Genomic DNA, 21,988 nt, shown 5'->3' with positions numbered 1-21,988 from the left:
GGGTGGCGCAGTCGGCTAAGCGTCCGACTTCAGCCAGGTCACGATCTCGCGGTCCGTGAGTTCGAGCCCCGCGTCAGGCTCTGGGCTGATGGCTCAGAGCCTGGAGCCTGTTTCCGATTCTGTGTCTCCCTCTCTCTCTGCCCCTCCCCCGTTCATGCTCTGTCTCTCTCTGTCCCAAAAATAAATAAAAATACAAACCGTGGAAGGAGAAGAAGTTTTTTGCTATAAAATATACTTGGGGCGCCTGGGTGGCGCAGTCGGTTGAGCGTCCGACTTCAGCCAGGTCACGATCTCGCGGTCCGTGAGTTCGAGCCCCGCGTCAGGCTCTGGGCTGATGGCTCAGAGCCTGGAGCCTGCTTCCGATTCTGTGTCTCTCTCTCTCTCTGCCCCTCCCCCGTTCATACTCTGTCTCTCACTGTCTCAAAAATAAATAAACGTTAAAAAAAATTAAAAAAAAGAAGAATATTTAAAAAAAAAAAAAGTCAAGTCTATAAAGCATTTTTGTATCTGGCTCACTGTCCGGTTCACTGTAGTGTCCTTTCCCCCATTTAATTGCAAAACCATGAGTGGGTTCTCATAATTCCATTCACATCACCACAAATCCAAGCACAAATACAAAAATATTCTGGAAGTTTGAAGAAAAAGACAGACATGTACGGCGAAAAAATAAAAATACAAAATGTATATACATACACATAGCCCCCATGATGTATTTTCATGTCACCTGCACACCTTAGTGGACTCGCCTATATTGTTCCATGTCCTCATTTCTGGAAGCCCAGCCTAGAATGTACTTGCAGGGAAACAGGGAGAGTCACTGCTTGCCTCCCAGTTGTCCCCCGAGTGCCCAGAATGCTGAGATCTGAGTCAATAAGCCCAATGGGATTGTGATTTGCAATCAGGCATTCACAACAGTTACGGAGGAACCTTTCACTACCAACTTACAGCAAAACCCACAGGAACGGGGAGAAGGAGGTAGACAGTCGGATTTGTTCTTGCTGGCCCTCTAGGCTCCCTTACGAAGCCTTAGACCTGATCAAAGAGGTGGAAGGGGGGATTTGGAGCTCTCTGATGAGCCTAGGCTTCTTTTAATAAGTCACAGCCTGGAGACTGTGTCAAGCATCTGTTCTGGTAAAATTCCCCAGGATGCTGGATCTAACATCATTCCAGGGTGGGAATGGGTGGGAATGGAAAAAGGCTGGGACACAGGCTCTTGGCGATTACTGAGGAAGCACTTTCTTATGCTTCTTGCCTTACAGAAGTTGGCTTTAAGATTTAAGCTTGCCACTTCCAATCACCCATCTGATTATCCAGTACAGTCTCAGACTATTTGAAGAACTTTAATTATGGAAAGAGTATTATTTGGCAAGATCATTCTCGAAAATGACAATTTCTGGCCAAGTATTTGAAATGCCAACAATTTATTTTTCCATAGCATGAATAAGCAAATATATATACATTTTAAGGGGCATTTCTTTTTAGGAAAATCAATGAAGAGAACTAATACGCTCGTAATTAATTTCGACTTGTTTCAGTATCACTGATTTTAGAACGAATGACAAAAATATACCAGTGCGAGGAACACCCTAACAGGTTAGACTGGTAAATGCTACGGCTTCTATTTCAGGGAGCGGCCATGTGGGTTTGCAGATCAACAGAAAGGAGTCCAAACAGAAAATTATCACTTTGTTTTGCAACGCCAATCAAGCAAATATTACTACGAAGGTACAGAAAGTGTGTGTGCGTGATCTCACAATATGAGAATATATACTTCTCATATTTCATTCACCTACATTTACATTTACAGGAGCTATAGCTGAAGAAACCTAGATTCATATATAAGGAAAACGTTAATCACAGTGCTGATTTTATACACACACAAATACATACACACAGCTGACTCTTGAACAACGTGGTTTTGAACTGCCCGGGTCCACTTACACATGGATTTTTTTTTTTTTTTAACACATTACCATACTGTAAATGTATTTTCTCTTCCTTATGACTTTCTTAATAACATTTTCTTTTCTCTATTGTAAGAATACAGTATATAATACATATCACATGCAAAATATGTGTTAATTGACTGGCTATGTTATCCATAAGGCTTCAGGTCAACGAGTTATCAGTAATTAAGTTTTCGGGGAGCCAAAACTTACATAGGGATTTTCCACTGCGCAGGGGGTCGGCGCCCCTAACCCGTTCCCCACTTCCCTGCACTGTTCAAGTCAACTGTATATGTTTGCTTATTTTCATGACAATGGTTCATATCTGTTATTTACATGACGAGACCAGGGGTGCTGGGTGGCTCGGCTGAGCATCTGACTCTTGATTTGGGCTCAGGTCATGATCCCAGGGTTGTGGAATCGAGCCCTACCAGCCCGGGCTCCATGCTGATCATGGAGCCTGCTTAGGATTCTCTCTCCCTTTCCCTCTGCCCCTCTCCCCTGCATGTGCTCGCTCTCTAAAATAAAAATCGGGGCGCCTGGGTGGCTCAGTTGGTTAAGCTCCGATTTCGGCTCAGGTCGCGATCTCACAGCTCATGGGTTCGAGCCCCGCATGGGGCTCTGGGCTGACAACTCGGAGCCTGGAGCCTGCTTCGGATTCTGTGTCTCCCTCTCTCCTTGCCCCTCCCCCACTCATGCTCGGTCTCTCTCTCTCTCTCTCTCTCTCTCAAAAACAAACATTTAAAAAACTTTTAACAAAAATAATTTTTAAAAATAATAAATAAATGAAGATGATGAGACAAGACAACCTAAAACGACACACTGTACCCAAAGGAACAAAACACCCCGGTTTCAAAGCTATTACAGTAATTATGAAATGAAAGCTCAATTCCCAGGTGAAAATTACAACCCCGTTAGAATCTGACCTGTGATTCAAACCTAAAACTCGAGTAGAATCCACTTGCAGAGTCCATAGCCAGCAACAAAGAGAGTGGCAAGGGAAAGGAAAACACAGAGCAAAACACTTGTGGTACGGAGTCAAATTATAGTCCGCGAATTTTTTTTTCACGTACAGCTGCCTCACCAAGCAAAGACGTTTTGTGGCAGCCGCCACTTCCAATATTAGCAAAGCACATCATTACAATAGAGAGGGAAAGGGATCTGAAATTACAGTAAATCACTTCCTGTAACATTGCAATTATGTCTAAATGGGGGTACTGAGGTAGGTAGCTCATGAATCCGGGGAGAAAACAGATGCCTGCAAATCCTCCGACCTTGATTCTCGGCCAGCACGCCTGCTCACCAGCATGAAGCTGTCCTCAAGACTCTGCTTCTCGGCTTCCTCACTTGTAAAATGGGATCCGGCCACGGGATCTATACGACCATTTTTTTTTTTTTTTCACAATCTACAAATAATTGTATCGAAACTGAACAAGTTACACAGCAGCCTTCCTAGGGTAGGGGCCACCCTCTCCAAGCAATTTCTCACTGGCTCGAAATGCAATTGATACAGGAAGGAATTTTAAGTCATTTCTATGGAAATCAGGCTCTGCGACGACAGATCTGAAAGATCTGGAAGATGTCTTCTCATCCTAAGAGTCTGGCCTCTATGTCGGGTTTCAACTTCTGGGGAGCTGTTAAAATAAGGACTATGTCGGGGCGCCTGGGTGGCTCAGTCGGTTAAGTGTTCGGCTCTTGGTTTCAGCTCAGGTCATGATCTCACGGTTCTTGGGATCGAGCCCCGGGTCAGGCTCTGTGCTGACAGTGCGGAGCCTGCTTGAGATTCTCTTTCTCCCTCTCTCTCTGCCCCTCCCCTGCTCGTGCTCTCTCTCTCAAAATAAATAAATATGAAAAATTTTTTAATTAAAAATAATAAAATAAAATAAGGATTATATCAAACAGTGGCAATTACTCTGTCTCATACCTCTCATTCTGCAGCCCTCAAGTCCTTTGTAACCAACAGCTAATTCTTTTAATGTCACTGGAGATAATAAGCTAATTAGCCACACTTTACTTAACAGCAAACTGAGCGACCAAGAGCTCACTCAAGTTGACATAGGCAAGTGAAGGACAGAACTAGAATCAGGGGCACCTGGGTGGCTCAGTCGGTTAAATGTCCGACTTCGGCTTAGGTCATGATCTCATGGGTTCACATCCCACGTCGGGCTCTGTGCTGACAGCTTGGAGCCTGGAGCCTGCTTCAGATTCCGTCTCCCTCCCTCTCTGCCCCTCCTCTGCTTGCACTCTCTCTCAAAAATACATAAACACACCAACAAAAAAGAACTAGAATCAGAAGGCTAGGAGGATGACAAAGAAAGTCTTGCCCAAACCCTCCAATGGCTTCCCATCGAAGACCACAAGCCCTCACCATAGCTTACGATGATGTACGTGATCTGGCCTCAGATGACCTCTTGGGCTTTATTTCTAATTATGCTACTCGAGCTACACCGGCTTACCTGCTGTTCCTCAAACACCGCACGCAAGTGCCGTTGGGTCTTTGCACTTTCTGTTTCCTTGGCCTGGAATCCTCTTCCTCCCCATATCCACACAGTTCACTCTGTCACTTCTAAGAGGACCACCTGCCCTCGTGATGGCACAACATTCTATCTTTTTCAATCAGCGATCGCTATCCAAATATATCTTCTTCATCCGTTTGTTTATTCGCTGCCTGGCACTTTTAGTCTGCTAAGGCCCACATCTCATCCATTGCTACATCCCCAGTACCTACAACGGCACCTGCAGACTCAATACAAGTTTGCAAAAGAAATGATGAATGAATGAGTAATTCATTCCCCAGTACAGATTCTCCAATGGTTGCATCCAATAGAATGGTATTTCTCTGTAATGTCCGTATTCTTCCTCCTCCTCGCCTTTATTGTTTTTCCTAGATGGTGGACACAGCTGAAAATTGCCCCACCTTATTCAGTGAGGAGCCTGGATCCTACCAGTGGCCCACTCAGACCGCCCAGAAGAGTAACACAGAAAGGAAGCCAAAAGAGGTAATTCTCTGGGATCGAGTCTTGCCAAGTCTCCTTAAAACCCTGAGCTGTCTGGATGACAACCTTTTAAACATTTTAAACAAAGGCTTTCTGGGGCGCCTGGGTGGCGCAGTCGGTTAAGCGTCCGACTTCAGCCAGGTCACGATCTTGCGGTCCGGGAGTTCGAGCCCCGCGTCGGGCTCTGGGCTGATGGCTCAGAGCCTGGAGCCTGTTTCCGATTCTGTGTCTCCCTCTCTCTCTGCCCCTCCCCCGTTCATGCTCTGTCTCTCTCTGTCCCAAAAATAAATAAACGTTGAAAAAAAAAAAATTAAAAAAAAAAAAAAAAAGGCTTTCTGTCACTCAGCTGAATCAAAGATGGAGGGTAGGAAAGTTCGAGCACGAAGTATCCTCAAGCCAGGAGAGCCTTTTATCACGCGATACACCAAGTCTCAAGAGTGTTCACCTACGTGCGTTACCCGGAGGGTAATTTCTTTACTGCTAGATTACATGAACCAGGAGCCCTGGGAAAGAATGCTCTGAACGATTTAGCAAAGTAGGTAGGCAAAGTAGGTGGGCCAGGAGCGATGGTGGGAACGGGGCTGGAGAAGCTTACTTGACTGATGTCTCAGAACAGAAGACAAGGGGCAGCGAGGAAGCGGAGAGCAAGACGACAGAAACAATAGAGAAGAAAACCCCAGGACTTCTCAGAAAACCAAGTTGCAGTTAATTACACCAGAATGTCAGGAGCATAATCCTGCTGAAGAACCCCTACCGGTACGTTGGCAACCTAATAAATCACCTATCTCTCTTCGCCCTATCATTTTACAGTCCTACCAGCTTTTAATATATCACATAGGTCTACCCTCTGGGAAACTGGTTACAAATCAAATAGCTTTTTTTTTTTTTTTTTTTTTTTTTTTTAAATAACTCCACCATATCTGGGCACCGGACATTTTTTTTAACTATTTAGTCTGAAGCGAAGTCTAGTGGGAAAGGTCTACAAATCCGCCCTTCTCATTGCGGATGGGTTACTTTATCAGCTTTATTTCAGTGGTTCGCGGCCCTGCTCAAATTTTTGGCGACCCTCAATCACCCACAGGGTAGGGCGCACATGACCGATCCCACATTCAAGGTGTTCCCACAATCCTCCTAATAATCTAAATCTAAATAATCTAAAATAATACAAATGGCTGACATCCGTGGAGGGGTTACTACCTTACAGTCTCTGGCTAAGTGCTTTCCTCATATTATATAGCACTTAATCGTCCTAACGACCTTGTATGAGGATTACTATTATCATCTCATGTTACAGAGGAGAAACTGAGGCACAGGGCGACACCAATGGATCCAATGAAATTTGTCCTCCCAAGACTAGCGAACTTCCCCTAACACACCTGCTCTCTACATATATTGCCTCCAACACCCACCTCCTGATTTCCTTCCTTTGAGGCCCTACCCCCTTCAAAAAGCCTCCTGTGACTTCAGATCACAGTGAACTAGACTCACAGAACACTTGGTCTCTGTACCACCTTTAAACAATATATTATTTTTTTAAGTAAACTCTAACGCCCCATGTGGGGCTCGAACTCACCACCCCACAATCAAGAGTCACACGTTCTACAGACTCAGCCAGCCAGGCACCCTGTATGCCATTTTTATTGGGTGTCTCATCTCCCTGAATAGGTTTTAAGTTCTGCATGTGAAACTTTTCTCTACCCTTTGCAATGCTAACACCTTGAGGGGCGCCTGGGTGGCTCAGTCAGTTAAGCATCTGACTTCGGCTCAGGTCATGATCTCACAGCTCGTGAGTTCGAGCCCCGCATCGGGCTCCGTGCTGACAGCTCAGAACCTGGAGCCGGCTTCAGATTCTATGTCTCTCTCTCTCTCTCTCTCTCTCTCTCTCTCTCTCTCTGCCACTCCCCTGCTCATGCTCTGTCACTCTCTCTCCCTCAAAAATAAACATTAAAAAAAATTTTTTTAACCAAATTAGTGAGAAATCCCTTACCCATAAAATGACTACAATCTGTTTGTTCTAATAAACATAGTGACCTTGGCCTCCCAGAAATTCTTCTAATACCGTATGTGCTTTCTTTCTTGGGTAGAACTCCCTCGATCTGTTGTTCTCCCAACACAGAAGGGAAAAAAACCCTCCTGTAACAGTCAAAGAATAAGTGAGGACTTTTTGACTCTGGATATATAACAAATGGCTCTCTTTTGTGCAAACAAGAAAAGGGGGAGGGGGCAGCAGAAGTCAGTCATACATCAAGCAGTTGAACTTACAACCCCGATAACATACCAAGACACTTCAACGTTTAATTGCTAAGAATGGGGAGGAGGAACTAGAGGAATGCGACCAAAATGAGCCAAGAAGAGGCATAAAGGTGGGTGTCCCAGGGGTTGGCCAAGAATCTGCCTTTTTTTTTTTTTTTAAATGAAAAACCACCCTCAAGATCAGACTCTTCCCTATTCCATAGATCATTATATCCCCTAGGAAAAATAGCTCTAAATACCAGCGGAAGGTCAAATCCAACATCATAGCTATCTAGTCCACATTAAACTGCCTCCACCGATATGGAAAGGAGCTGAAAAAAGCAGATGTTTCTAGCGGTTACTTGAGAGAGAATGTAAATGAACAGGTTTCTGTCAAGATTGGCGTTTCTGTCTAAGAGATCATTTATTCTCAATGCTATCTTAAACTATTCTCCAAAACTTTTCCAGGAATTGAAGAGTGGCAGTGGGGTGTGTTCTCATTAACTAGAAAGTACAAATTGAGGAAATTAATCACCGATGACAAGGCTTGTCTTGTTTTAACATGAACACCAAGAGCAGAGCAGATCCTAAGCTCTGAGTAAAATAGTCGCTGCGAACAGACAACCCTCGAGAGCTGCGCGACGCCAGCAGCCTCCTCGGTGAAAGGAAGCGATCAGGCACCGAGAACTGTGACTTGTGCCCTAATGCATATCATGACCAGCTTTCCTGCAGCCTGGGCTCCTCACGACTAATATCCCAGCCAACAACGGAGAGGCTCAGCAAGCACTTCGGGGAAAATCATGACAACGGCAGAAAATGATATAGACACGATCTTAACCAACCTGAGCTGGAGGAATGGCGTGTGTTGGGGAAAATGCACATTTTTATTCCATAAATAGGGAGTCTCCTAGTCTTCGCATATGAAGAAATCAGCTTAGCTCCTTCACCGGCCCCTTTTCCATAGAGCCCATCACTATCAACTTGAATGTTCTTGCAAAACTGTCTAGCAGCTCGCTAGGGAGGATTAACTTTCTGAAGCAGCCTATATATGAATGACTTTAGCTACATTATTTATGTCACATGACAGATCATGTGGTTGCTTTCTCAAAAGACCTTATAAAGTAGGAGCCTCTTTTTTTAATGTTTATTTATTTTTGAGAGAGAGAGAGAGAATGAGCAGGGGAGGGGGAGAGGGGACAGAGGATCTGAAGTGGGCTCTGTGCTGACAGCAGAGAGCCTGATGCAGGGCTCACACTCACGAACTTGTGAGATCATGACCCGAGCCAAAGTTGGACGCTTAACCCACTGAGCCACCCGGGCGCCCCTAAAGTAGGAGTCTTCTGATTCCCTTTTATCTATTGGACCTTGCTGAGTTTCTTCTAACCCTCTTTCCTTCCTTTTTTTTTTTTTTTTCTTTCCACCTTCTCTCATGACTCCATCTCTCCCTTCCTTGCCATTAGATTCCCTTATTTCTGATAGTCAAAAAGTCCAGGAAAAGGGGGAGTCTGGGAGGCTCAGTCGGTAGGCTATCTGATTCTTGATCTCAGGGTCGGGAGTTCAAGCCCCACACTGGGCGTGGAGACTACTTACATCCAGGGAAAGGACTCGAGCTTGCTTATAAAAACAGCTGTCGTCCATAATTTCAAAGTTGCCAAAGGACTAACTTACATAATTTTTAAAACCCAGAAGTTTTTAGATGAATAAAGCCCCTTAAATTTACACGTCACCCGGAGAGGTACCAAGCTGCTCTAACTTTAATCCGTGTCGATCCCGGTGGAATCTGCAGGCCAATGTCAAGCCACGGCACACGAAGGAGGCACAGGTAAAATAGAAGGGAAGGCACATGGCTCCCATAGGCTGTTATTGGCTAATGAGTCATGATTCATACCAAGATCCTTCTGTTGGAGCTTCCTGGTGAGTCTCCTGTCAGTCGGAGGGGCTATCAAAGCTTGAGTTGTGTGACAGAAAAGGTTCTTTGCTCTCAACCCTGCAAGCTCTAGGCCTGTGGTGCTCATCGCTAAAGCCGCCAAAGCTTCTCGCCGGTGCGGACTAGACGTGCTAGCCGGCCGGGGAGCCCGGATCACCGATGGTGACACTGCCTCCGGTATCAGGAAAATAACTCAGATAATCACATGCCCCACTCATCTTCCCGTTTGCTTAGGAGACTCATTAGTATTCTTCACGTCAAAGGCTAACATAATAAAAACACATACAGAAGAGATGTTCCTCTCAGAATGGCTCATGAACTGTCAGCCCTTTGCCTCAGTGCCTCTGTCTCGACCTTTGCCAACTCTCCAAGAGCTGGGTCAGTGCTCACCCCATCTTTAGATTTAGACTCTCTAGGGGCGCCTGGGTGGCGCAGTCGGTTAAGCGTCCGACTTCAGCCAGGTCACGATCTCGCGGTCCGTGAGTTCGAGCCCCGCGTCGGGCTCTGGGCTGATGGCTCAGAGCCTGGAGCCTGTTTCCGATTCTGTGATTCCCTCTCTCTGCCCCTCCCCCGTTCATGCTCTGTCTCTCTCTGTCCCAAAAATAAATAAATGTTGAAAAAAAAAAAAAATTAGACTCTCTCCTATGTCTGAGCCAGTCCAGGCCCGCACCAGGAAGAACGTGTCTGATCCGCCACCTAAGGGTGCAGGCCCAAGGCCCCCAGGGTGCCGCAGCTCACAGGCCCAGACTTCCACTTTGGCCCTCACTCCAAGTTCCGGTCTGGCCACTACGAACCTGCTACCTACACCCAACACCGCCCCCTCCCCCATGACCCTTCTCCATAAGCCCTCTGTTTCCATAGAGAGGGCACGGTAAACGCTACGAGTTTCAACCAATTTTCATGATGCTGAACTAAATAACAGTTAAAACACAATTCTCACAGGAACAACAAATTATCTTGGCAAAACCCCTCAGACACCTTTAACGGAGTCTGGCCGACCCTTCCTCTCGGCCCACCCTAGCTCCCAGAAATCCAAAATGGAAGGCCAGCATCCATAACGGAGACTAGCTGGGATCAGTGAAATCCGTGACCCGGCACAATTCCCAAATCTCATTATGGCCGATTTCAAATTATTCCCTATTCATTTGTTGTTGTTGTTGTTGTTGTTGTTTTAAGAGCTGTGTAGCACATATGTCACTTTGGTTTATTGTTCTTTTCCTTTCTTGGCCTACTGTGTGGTAGAAGTTTGAAAAAGAAGTGTTTTTAGCCTATGTGAATTATAGCTCACTAAAAAAAAAAAAAAAAAAAGAAAGAAAGAAAGAAAGAAAGAAGTGGCCAAAACATGAGCAGCTGGGGTGAAAAAAGAGGCAACATAAAGAGCCTCGCTCAGCAACAACAGCCCAACAATTAGCTGGAGACAAGCAGCAGCTGTCCCCTTCAGCCAGGCCATGTGGTCACCAAGTTGCCTCAGTCCCACCACCCGCTTCATGAATTTATGGTCCCTGCCCGGCCCCTGTGAGTGGTGGACTTTGCAACCTCGGGGATAGAGAATACAGACGCTAAACCATCAATCTTGGACCACTTGCCTGAATTAGTTTTCTGTTGTCGTTGCAACAAATCACCACAGACGTACGGGCTTCAAACAACACAAACGTATTCTCTCACGGTTCTATAGGTCAGAAGTCGGACGTGGCTCTCGCTGGGCTACATCGAGGGGTGTAGCAGAACTGAGTTCCCTCCTAGAATCTCTAGGGGAGACCCCATTTCCTTGCCCTTTCCGGTTTCCAGAGGCTGCCTGCATTTCCTGGCCAGTGGCTCCTTCCGCCATCTTCCAAGCCGGCAAGAGAGCGTCTCTGTAACCCTGCTTCCGTTCCCCCCCTACCCTTTCCCTGTCCCTCTTCTGCCTCCTTCTTCCACTTTTAAGGACCCTGTGATTACACTGAGCTCACCTGGGTAACCCAGGCTAGTCTCCCTATGTGCTGATTAGCAATCTTAACTCCCTTTTGCCACGTAAGGAAACATTTACAACTTCTGGGGATGAAGAGGTGGCCGTCTTCGGGGGGTGGGGGGCGCCTTATTCTGCCTACCACATCAACCAGTCTGTGCTTCACAAATTACGGAGGAAAATTAAAAGCATGTACTTTTTACAGGCAACTGCAGTTTGATGTGTAGTATATGGGCTCCAGAAAAGGTGAAGGTAAAGCAAATTACAATTTGAAGGCATTAGAGTAATTCACCATTGCAAAGAATCCTGTGGTGAATTGTTCTGTAAAGCTATTAATTCCTCAAGGTCTTGTTTCATGAATCCAGATTTCCATACATCAGAGTCATGTTGGGCTACAGTTGAAGTATGGATAGAACATTTTAATATTTTGAGTATGTTGGGAGCGGAATCAAAACCCATGGAACCATTTTCTGACAAGCCGCACAGAATTATGGCCTTCACGCATGCATTTCTGAACCTGATCATTCTGATAGGAGATGTATTATCATAAAGACTTCGGTCTCACTCACTCAGCTAGTAAGCGCTGATCGTGCGCTGTTTAAGAGCACAGGCTCGGGCGATTGCCCGCCGAGGTTCCAGTCCCATGTCTGGACATCTGGGGCCGTGTGGCCTTGGGTTAACCACTAAATTTCTTTGTGGCTCACTTTCCACAGCTGTACCCTAAGAATGAAAAGAGGACCTCTCTCATAGGGCCGCCACAAGGATTATATGAGATACAGAACACAAAACACTCCGTTATGGCGCCTGGAACATATTAAGTCCTCGATGCATGGATTCATCGCCACGCGCTAAGGCCCCTGGTGAGGTGCAGGGGACACACAGGAAGCAATCCTACAACTGGGATTCATCATGTTCGGGGCTTGAAAACGAAAGGGGAGAACCATGATGTGACCTCCGATACTTAATGGAAGGGTGAATCATCCTCAGCAAACCACATGATCTTATATCGAATATCTGAACGAACAGTTACATTTGGTTATCAGACAATACTTTGCCTTTCTGCTCAGACTCTTCAAGGACCTTGTTAGTTTTAACCTCCGGATTTGGACGGCTCGTCACAGTCCCTGGAACAAAAGCCAACTTCATGCCCCCAGGCATTCAAGACCGTGCCCAATTTTCTCCCTCTGTTTCTACCTTTATCTCGTACGAAGCCCGTATTCAAACTCGCTGTTCGGGCCAAACTACAAAACGATGCGATTCTCTGACAGCCCTAAGGTACCGCTTTGTAGAGTAGTAAATTTGCTAGGCTTCTTATCCAGTCTGGACACCACTGGAGGCTGGGGACCTCCTCTTAGGCGTCCATATATTTCCCCTCAGTGACCAGCATATAATCTGCACCAAATTAGTATTTGCTCAATAAACGGATTACCCTGCCCTTCCATTCATTACCTTCATTTCCAGAACAGGAACCTGCGATGCCCTTTTGTTTCAAAGCTTTTATCTTCATTCAGCTGACAGCCTCCTCTTTAAATTTCTCTTATTTTTAATTGAGGTATAGTTTGAATGACAGCCTCCTTCTTCAACTTCCTGACTCAGAATAATTACACTTCTTTAAAAAGTTGCACTTCTAAATTTATCCTGGAGGTTGCAGATTTTTAAAATTCAGTACCTCTGCGGGAGCCTGAGTGGCTCAGTCGGTTGAGCATCTGACTTCGGCTCAGGTCATGATCTCGCGGTTCGTGGGTTCGAGCCCCACATCGGGCTCTGTGCGGACAGCTCAGAGCCTGGAGCCTGCTTCAGATTCTGTGTCTCCCTCTCCCTCTCTGCCCCTCCACTGCTCATGCTATGTCTCTGTCTCTGTCTCTGTCTCTCTCTCTCGAAAACAAACATTAAAAAAAATTCTTTTTTAATTAAAAACAAAATAAAAGAAAATCCGATACCTCTGTGAGGATCCCCTCAGTAAAGTTTTCTTCTGTTCTGTTTTGTTTTGGCTATAGGGCTCACTGGAAACATTTTTTTAAAAGAAATATTTTTCTCCTACACAGGCTCCTCATGACAATATCCTTGCAACGATGAAATAATATAAGAAGCACTTCTTACCTTCATGGTAACTGTGATGGTGCTATTTACGTTTGCTTTATGCAGCCAGCCTTGTTTAATCACACCGCCCTTCTGAGAACATAATGAAGACGAATCCTGAAACAGGGCAGAAACCATCAGTGAAACGGCCGGCCGTCCAATCAAACATTTGGGGGACACAAACTAGGCCCTGCCCCCATTTGCTAATTAAAGCATAAAGCCCCCACCCCACCCCTGGAAAGGTACCCGATTAAACTGGAAACTGGAAACCAGGGAATGAAAGGCTTTGTGCCGTGTATGCAGTAGGTACTCAGTATTTACTGAATCCTAGGAGCTGGCAAGGTCTTCTGCATTAAGTGAACAGTCAAGCTGCACCTCAAAGTGTCACAGAGGGGCGCCTGGGTGGCTCGATCGGTTGGGCATCGGACTCTTGACTTCAGCTCAGGCCGTGACTTCATGGATCGTGGGTTCGAGCCCTGCGTTGGGCTCCACGCTGACAGTGGGGGGCCTGCTTGGGATTCTCTCTCTCTCTCTCTCTTTCTCTCTCTCTCTCTGCCCCTCCTCTGCTCACTTGAGCTCTCTCTCAGAAATAAATAAATACACTTAAAAAAAAATGTCACAGATATCTGGGCCATCTGTCCCATGAGGGATCTATTAGGGAGCAGAGTCCAGATGAATCATCACACCGCGTGCCCAGACGGAGAAAACCAACTCCACGAGCTCGTCCCACAGGTGGGGAAACATGTTTACGGTCAAATCCCAGCCCATTTCACTTGATCTTTCCTAAACTCCATTTGGAAATGCAACAACTGGTAAAAAACAACAACAACAACAACAATTCTTCTTTTCCCAAGGAAATCTCTCTCGGCAGAAGCGACCTTGAGGAAAGCAGTGCAGGGGGGCCCCCCCATCTTTACCTCATCTTTATCGCAGTCCTCATCAATCTCAAACACATGGTTGGGTATCTTTTCTGGTCGCAGAGACTTGCTGAAAACGCAAGAGAATTACGTCAGATGCTGACGAGAACTGAGAGGAAGATAAAGCAAGGCGGGCAGACTTTCCTTTACAACCAAGAAGATGCCAAGACACAAGGAGGCCGGATTCTGTCCCCCTTGCCCAACTCAGATGTTCCCCTCTGACTCAACGTACGTTACCTTTCGTATACGGACTCGCACAGGCACAGCCAGCCGCAAAGCGACAGCTGAGGCCAGATATTTTGTCAGGGACAGCAGAGTCGTCAAAGATGGTGTGTCAGAACCTGTCAGTGGTGGCAGAACCTTGTCTTTCGCCGGGACAGAAAGCAACACGGTGTAATCCTGGCTCTTCCCTCTGTCTGCTGTAGGAACTTGGACTGGTCGTCCATCTTGGGATTCGATTTTAAAGGACATTTTGAGGACTGTTTGCTCCCCTAGGAAAGTGTTTCTGAAGACCCCAACGGGCTACACGACAGCTTATTTCTTGAAAACATTTCCCGTAGGACAGATAGACTACGAGGTCAGTAGTAGTATAGATGAGGAAAGGGCGAGCAGGGAGGTTCAAAGAGACTGAGTGACCGGCCCAAGGTGATCCAGTTAGTAAGTAGCAGAAAGAGGAGTTGAACTCTAACAAGGAAGATCTGAACTGATTCCTGGGCCAGTATGCTCAGGGCGGTCAGTCAACTCAACTGAGAGAGATACGCTTTTGGGGTGCCTGGGTGGCTCAGTCGGTTGAGTTTTCGACTCTCGATTTCGGCTCAGGTCGTGATCTCACGGAACGTGAGTTTGAGCCCTGCGTCAGTCTCTGTGCTGACAGTGCAGAGCCTGCTTGGGATTCTCTCTCCCCCATCTCGCTCTCTGCCCCTCCCCCACTCGCCCGCCCTCATGCACACGCTCTCTCTCTCAATCTCTCTCTCTCTCAAAATAAATAAATACACTCTAAGAAAAAAAAGAGAATGTCTGGGGTCACTGAACTAAGCCAAGTACCTTCTAGCATTTTCCTTGACGCCACTGGAAAGTGCTCACTGCATTATCCAGAATCAAATAAAGATGATTCTAAGATGCATCTAGGCCAAAAGGCAAACTCCTACTTGTTGAAAGAATTTCAATGAGCAAAGTAAACACATATTCAGTTATCCAAAGTACGTTTACCAAACACGCGGGTTGCTTACGGCTTTGCCTTATTACAAATTACAACTGAGAAGCTTCAAAAGTGGTTAGAAAAAAGGTAAACCGCTGAGCAACTCTCCTCTTGAAGAGTCTCCGTTGAATTCTCCACTTACCATGGCAACATTCGAAAGTCCCCGGAGAAGTCTTCATACTTATAATTTACCACATGCCAATCTGTGCTATAGGTTTTAATACACTGAAAGAAAACAGAAATCCTTCACTGGAAACATTAAAAAGTACACACATATCCAGCTTCTTAAAGTCTCGCTGTAAGCTGACAGACTTTCAAAAATCATTTGGAAGATGTCGGCACTGGGATCTTCCTCTGGGGATGAACACGGTCTCCCTCACCCAACTGGCAGCAGTAAATCCCAATTCGTACAGCCTTTTGAACAACTGTCACTCCAAGTCCAGAGGGTGTTCAAATCCAAAAGAGAAAAACCAAGAACCCATGCCATTTGGCACGGTATTTAAGCTGCATCCCCTCTCTCGCCTCCCCTAGACTCGCAATGGAGATCTGCCGAGTTATAGTAATTTTATTTCCCGTTTACAGTAAAGGAAGAATATTGTTTCAGTGTCATAATTACTCTGTGGACTTTGAGTGTCTTACCTCTTTGACAAACAAACTCTGGGCTCTTTTCTCAGCATCGTCTGGTACAGTGGACTGCACTGTTCTGCGCTGACGGCTTATCACCGAGATCTAGAAGGCAAAGGAACATTCTTGCCGTAAGAATTAGCTTGGAAAGTGCGAGGGTTTTCCTTTAAAGAAGTGCTCGTGGGGGCCCCTGGGGGGGGCGGGGCTCAGTCGGTTGAGCCTCGCACTCTTGATTTCAGCTCGGGTCACGGCCCCAGGGTCATGGGATCGAGCCCCACGTTGAGCACGGTGCTCCGCATGGAGCCTGCTTAAGATTCTCTCTCTTTCTCTCCCTCCCCCCTCTGCCCCTCTCCCCGACTCGAGCCTTCTCTCTCTCTCAGATTAAAAAAAAAAGAAAAAAGTGCTTGCGAACTCACAGATATGTCTTCCATCGGAAACATAAGCAGGTCTCTGAGGGGGTCGCTGTAAATCTGGGTTTTCCTTTGGGTGATGACATTCTCATAGTCCAAGGGCTCAACAATTTTGGTCTTTTCCTTAATAAGAGACAAAAATAAAAGTTAATATGGTCAAACTCACAAGAGATAAGTTCCTCTCCGTGTGCCAAAGACACCTGACTTCATTAAAGAAGGGATTATTGATGATAATAGGCACTTGGACACTTTCACAACAGACGTACGTGAATAAACTCCATAACTAGACCCACACACACCAAACACATACATACACACACGTCTCTCCGCTGAAGTCAAGAGCTCTGGAGAGAGAGCACTGTCCTCTGTTTATCCACGTGCCATCCAAAAATGTAAGGTCAAGCAAAACCTGGTACATCTGGAAGGCTGTCCATCGATTTTTGTTGAATTGGCTCTGTTCACTGGGTAACCGAAGCAGAGAGGGTATCAGCATCTGTGTGCCTGGTGCAGGCACGGCCAGGGCAAGCCTGGGTATCGGAGGGAGGTGTTCGATCCACCGGGAAGGGCACAAAAGGATGAGGTTCTGGGTGGCACGGTCAGTGGGTCCCTGTCGGGACTTCCAGGTGACCTGGCTACTGATAGGAGGGCCCCAGCTTGAGGCTAGGGTTACAAGGAGCAGGGTGGGTGACTGAGAAATCCAGGACAGGACTTATTGATTAGAGCAATACTAGTTAGCATTTACCAAGCCCTTTCTATATGCCAGCCACTGTGCCAGGTGCCTTCTCTGTGTTTTCGCATGTAATACTCATGACCCCCCTATGAAATAGGCTTGGCCTGGGGCTCCTGGCTGGCTCAGTCAGTGGAGCATGCAACTCTTGATCTCAGGGGTCATGAGATCGAGCCCCACATTAGGGGTAGAGTTTACTCATGAATGAATGAATGAGTGAATGAATAGAAATAAGCTTAATCTTTGTCACCGTCTTACGGACGAGGAATCTTTGCACGCAACCCACGCTACGTAACTAGTCTGCCTTCAGAGCTAGTTTTCGAACCTAGGTCTGGGACTACAAAAGCTCTGTTCTTTCTACCTCACACAGCCTTTCCTCCCCTCAGAAGTACACAAAGAGGGGCGCCTGGGTGGCTCAGTTGGTCAAGTGTCCAACTCTTGATTCTGGCTCAGGTCATGATCTGAGGGTCATGAGATCGAGCCCCACATCGGGCTTCGTGCTGAGCGTGAAGCCTGCTGGAGAGTCTCTCTTTGCCCCTCCCCCGCTTGCGTGCGCCTGCACACTCTCAGAAAAATTTTTTAATTAAAAAAACACGAAATACATAAAAATACTAACACACCAGAAACTGAACTTGGGAGAGGACCCCACCACTTACTTCTATCCTATTTTTCTTCACTGAACTTATCACCATGGGATATAATATCTACTTTACCTCTTTGAGGGCACAGATTTCCCCTTTCTAATAATACTGCTCTCCTCAAATCGAATTAAAATTACTTAAAAATTTTTATTTAGAAAAACTACATAAAGAAAACTTGAATATAAGCGATACTGAAAGTTAGTGTCAAAATGGAATCGGGAGTTATATTTGTATTTGTGTACACAGTATTAGAGACAGTCTCCAACATATTACATCCACAGACTCCTTTGAGAAGATTGTTTTTTTTAAGTTTTTTTTTTTAATTCCACTTAGGCAAGGGGCGCCTGAGTGGCTCAGTTGGTTAAGCATCCCATTTCGGCTCGGGTCATGATCTCACAGTTCGTGAGTTTGAGCCCCGCATCAGGCTCTGTGCTGACAGCTCAGAGCCCGGAGCCTGCTTCGGATTCTGTCTCCCTCCCTCTCTGGCCCTCCCCCACTCGCTCACGCGTGTGCGCGCACATGCGCTCTCTCTCTCAAAAATAAATAAACATTAAAAATTTTTTTTTTTTAATTCCAGTTAGGTAACATACAGTATAATATTAGATTCAGGTAAACGATACACTGATTCAACACTTGCATACAAGGCCCGGTGCTTATCAAGACAAGTGCCCTCCTGAATCCCCATCACCTACCCCATCCACCTCCCCTCTGGTAACCATCAGTTTGTTCTCTATGGTTAAGAGTCTGTTTCCTGGTTTGCCTCTGTCTCTTTTGGTTTTTTTTTCACCGTTGTTCGTTAGTTTTGTTTCTTAAATTCCACCTATGAATGAAATCATACGGTATTTGTCTTTCTCTGACTGACTTATTTCGCTTAGCATAATACTTTCTGGCTCCCTCCATATCGTCGCAATGAGCAAAATTTCGTTCTTTTTTTTTTTTAAACATTTATTTATTTTTGAGACAGAGAGAGACAAAGCATGAACAGGGGAGGGTCAGAGAGAGAGGGAGACACAGAATCTGAAACAGGCTCCAGGCTCTGAGCTGTCAGCACAGAGCGCGACGCGGGGCTCGAACTCACAGACCGCAAGATCATGACCTGAGCTGAAGTCGGCCGCTTTACTGACTGAGCCACCCAGGTGCCCCAAAATTTCGTTCTTTTTATGGCTGAATAATATTCCATATATATAAACACACATTCTGCTGCTTCTTCATCCATTCATCAGTTGATGGACACGGACTGTTGGCCTAATTCAGCTATTGCAAGTAATGCTGCTATAAATGAGAACAGTTTTTATACGTGGTTCACAATTAAGTCACAGCTGCATCTCAGTTCCGTATCTGAGGAGCATCTCAGAGTTTCCTCTATGAGAGTCCTTAGAAAGTTTAAACCACTTTAACCAAAGAGCATCCTATTCAACAAATCTAAAAGATCCTTAAAAAACGGTATGGGGGGCGCCTGGGTGGCGCAGTCGGTTAAGCGGCCGACTTCAGCCAGGTCACGATCTCGCGGTCCGTGAGTTCGAGCCCCACGTCAGGCTCTGGGCTGATGGCTCGGAGCCTGGAGCCTGTTTCCGATTCTGTGTCTCCTTCTCTCTCTGCCCCTCCCCCGTTCATGCTCTGTCTCTCTCTGTCCCAAAAATAAATAAACGTTGAAAAAAAAATTAAAAAAAAAAAAACGGTATGGAAGTGCCTCACGAAATTAAAAACAGAACTACCATATGATCCAGCGATCCCACTTCTGGGTCTTTATCCAAAGAAAACAAAATCAGTATTTCAAAGAGACATCTGCACTCCCACGTTTCCAGCAATGTTATTCCCAACGGCCAAGTCACAACGTAAGCGTCTGTCAACAGATGAACGGAGAAAGAAATGTGATGTATGCATATAGTGAAATATTATTCAGCCACGAGAAAGAAGGCCATCTTGCCATTTGCAACACCGAGGATGAACCTCGAGGACGTTATAAGGGAAATGAGCCAGACAGAGAAGGACAAAACTGCATGGTATCTTGGATAAAGAAGATATGGGGTGTGTGTGTGTGTGTGTGTGTGTGTGTGTGTGTGTGTGTGTGTGTGTGTGGAATATTACTCAGCCATGAAAAAAGAATGAAATCTTGTCATTTGCAATAACATGGATGCACCTAGAGGGTATTAGGCTAAGTGAAATAAGTCAGAGAAAGACAAATATCATACGATTTCACTTTTATGTGGAATCTAAGAAAACAAAACAAAAACAGACTCATAAATACAGAGAACAAACTGGTGGTTGCCAGAGGGGAAGAAGGTAGAGAGGTGTGTAAGGCAGGTGAAGGGGACTAAAAGGAACAAAAGTTCCAGTTATGAAGTCAAGCGGATGAAAATTACAGCACAAGAGGGGCGCCTGGGTGGCTCAGTCGGTTGAGCGTCCGACTTCAGCTCAGGTTGTGATCTCATGCTTCCTGAGTTCAAGCCCCGGGTCGGGCTGTGCTGACAGATCAGAGCCTGGAGCCTGCTTTGGATTCTCTCTCTCTCTCTCTCTCTCTCTCTCTCTCTCTCTCTCTCGGTCTCTCGGTCTCTCTCTCTCTCACTCTCTCTGCCCCTCCCCCACTCATGTCCTGTCTCTCAAAAAAAATAAGTAAATGTTAAAAGAAAACTTTTTTTAAAAAAAAGAAAATCACAGCACAGGGAATACAGTCAATGATATCGTGAAAACTTTATTTAATAGCAGATGGTAACGACATTTATCATGGTGAGCATTTCATAACGTATATAAATGTCAAAACACTACGTTGTGCACCTGAAACTAACAAAATGTTGTGTGTCAACTATACTTCAATTAAGATAAAAAAACCTTCCCATTGGGGTAGGACCCAAAAGGAGGACATAGACTTGATCACTGTTGACGGTAAAGATGGGTGATTAGTACCTGGGTTCTCATTATTCTCTTCTGACAACAACAAAGAAATACTATATGGTGCCATTTATATGTGAAATCTGAAAGAAAAAAAAAAAGTAGAGTGGTAGGTGCTGGGGCTGGGGGATGAGGGAAATAGGGAGATATCACTCAAAAGGTGCAAACTTCAGTTATAGGATGAGTAAATTCTGGAGCTATAATGCACAGCATGGTGACTATAGTTATGAATACTATATCGCATACTTGAAATTTACTCAGAGGCCAGATCTTAAGCGTTCTCATCAAAAACAAGCATGCAAGGGGCGCCGAGGTGGCTCAGTCGGTTAAGAGTCTGACTCTTGGGGCGCCTGGGTGGCGCAGTCGGTTGAGCGTCCGACTTCAGCCAGGTCACGATCTCGCGGTCCGGGAGTTCGAGCCCCGCGTCAGGCTCTGGGCTGATGGCTCAGAGCCTGGAGCCTGTTTCTGATTCTGTGTCTCCCTCTCTCTCTGCCCCTCCCCCGTTCATGCTCTGTCTCTCTCTGTCCCAAAAATAAATAAAACGTTGAAAAAAAGAAAAAAAAATTTAAAAAAAGAGTCTGACTCTTGATTTCGGCTCAAGTCATGATTTGATTTCACGGTCCGTGGGATCAAGCCCCGCCATCAGGCACGGGGCTCTGTCCGTGCTGACAGTGGAGCCTGCTTGGGATTTGCTCTCTCCCTCCCTTCCTCCTTCTCTCTCTCTCTCTCTCTCTCTCTTCCTCTCTTCCCCTGTTGCCCACTTGGGCTCTGTCTCTCTCTAAATAAATAAACATTTTTTAAAAAGTATGCGAGGTGATAAATGTGTTAACTAATTTGATGGTGGTAATCATTTCGCCATCTATACGTATGCTAAATTTTCACACCTTACGCTTTAAGAATATACAATTTTCTTTTTCAATTAGACCTCAGTAAACCTGGGTTGGGGGGGGGGGGGGAAGATCCTCACAAAGATCTATGTCAAGTCTTAAATTTGAACTTGTAGACCCATAAGATCAAGTCAAGTTGATCATCCCCTATCACGTCTGTGAATACTAGTACAAAATGAGTTGAAACAGAAGAAACAGTTCCTGTTTCGGGAACTCAGATTTTCTGATAGTAAAATTGGACCCCCCTGTCCTATATCTACCATATTTTCACAGACCCAGGTAAAAGGAAAGGGACAGCAAGTTCCATGCTGAACATTCAGAGTCTGTGATCAAGGACTCAGAGAAGTTAAGTGAATAAAGCCCCATCTAAGAAGGCAAGCCTGGAGAGCCTGCGTGGCTCAGTTGGTTAAGTGCCCGACTCTTGATATCATCTCAGGTCATGATCTCACAGTTTTCGAGCCCCGCATCGGGCTCTGTGCTGACAGTGTGGAGCCTGCTTGGGATTCTCTCTCTCTGCCCCTCCCCAGCTTGTGCTCTCTCTTTCAAAATATATAGATAGATGGGGGTGCC

At 45.8% G+C, this 21,988-nt stretch overlaps 1 protein-coding gene across 1 annotated transcript in view; it reads right to left on the bottom strand.

Annotated features, from left to right (window-relative positions):
* The window catches only part of DOCK11 (dedicator of cytokinesis 11), a gene marked incomplete at its 5' end in the record, with an annotated part of 155,565 nt that extends 139,156 nt beyond the window's left edge, over positions 1–16,409 (bottom strand). Inside the window, 5 exons of the mRNA XM_040467960.1 lie at positions 13,147–13,242; positions 14,043–14,112; positions 15,383–15,465; positions 15,880–15,969; positions 16,281–16,409. Coding sequence (XP_040323894.1) covers positions 13,147–13,242; positions 14,043–14,112; positions 15,383–15,465; positions 15,880–15,969; positions 16,281–16,409 — 468 coding nt within the window. The remainder of the gene's footprint in view (positions 1–13,146; positions 13,243–14,042; positions 14,113–15,382; positions 15,466–15,879; positions 15,970–16,280) is intronic.
* Positions 16,410–21,988: the final 5,579 nt, after the last annotated feature.

The sequence above is a fragment of the Herpailurus yagouaroundi genome, unplaced genomic scaffold (assembly GCF_014898765.1).
Source record: "Herpailurus yagouaroundi ecotype Mexico unplaced genomic scaffold, PumYag 67641, whole genome shotgun sequence".
Lineage (NCBI taxonomy): Eukaryota > Metazoa > Chordata > Mammalia > Carnivora > Felidae > Herpailurus > Herpailurus yagouaroundi.
Note: the sequence above shows the minus strand (reverse complement) of the source record. Positions and strands in the feature narration are given on the sequence as shown.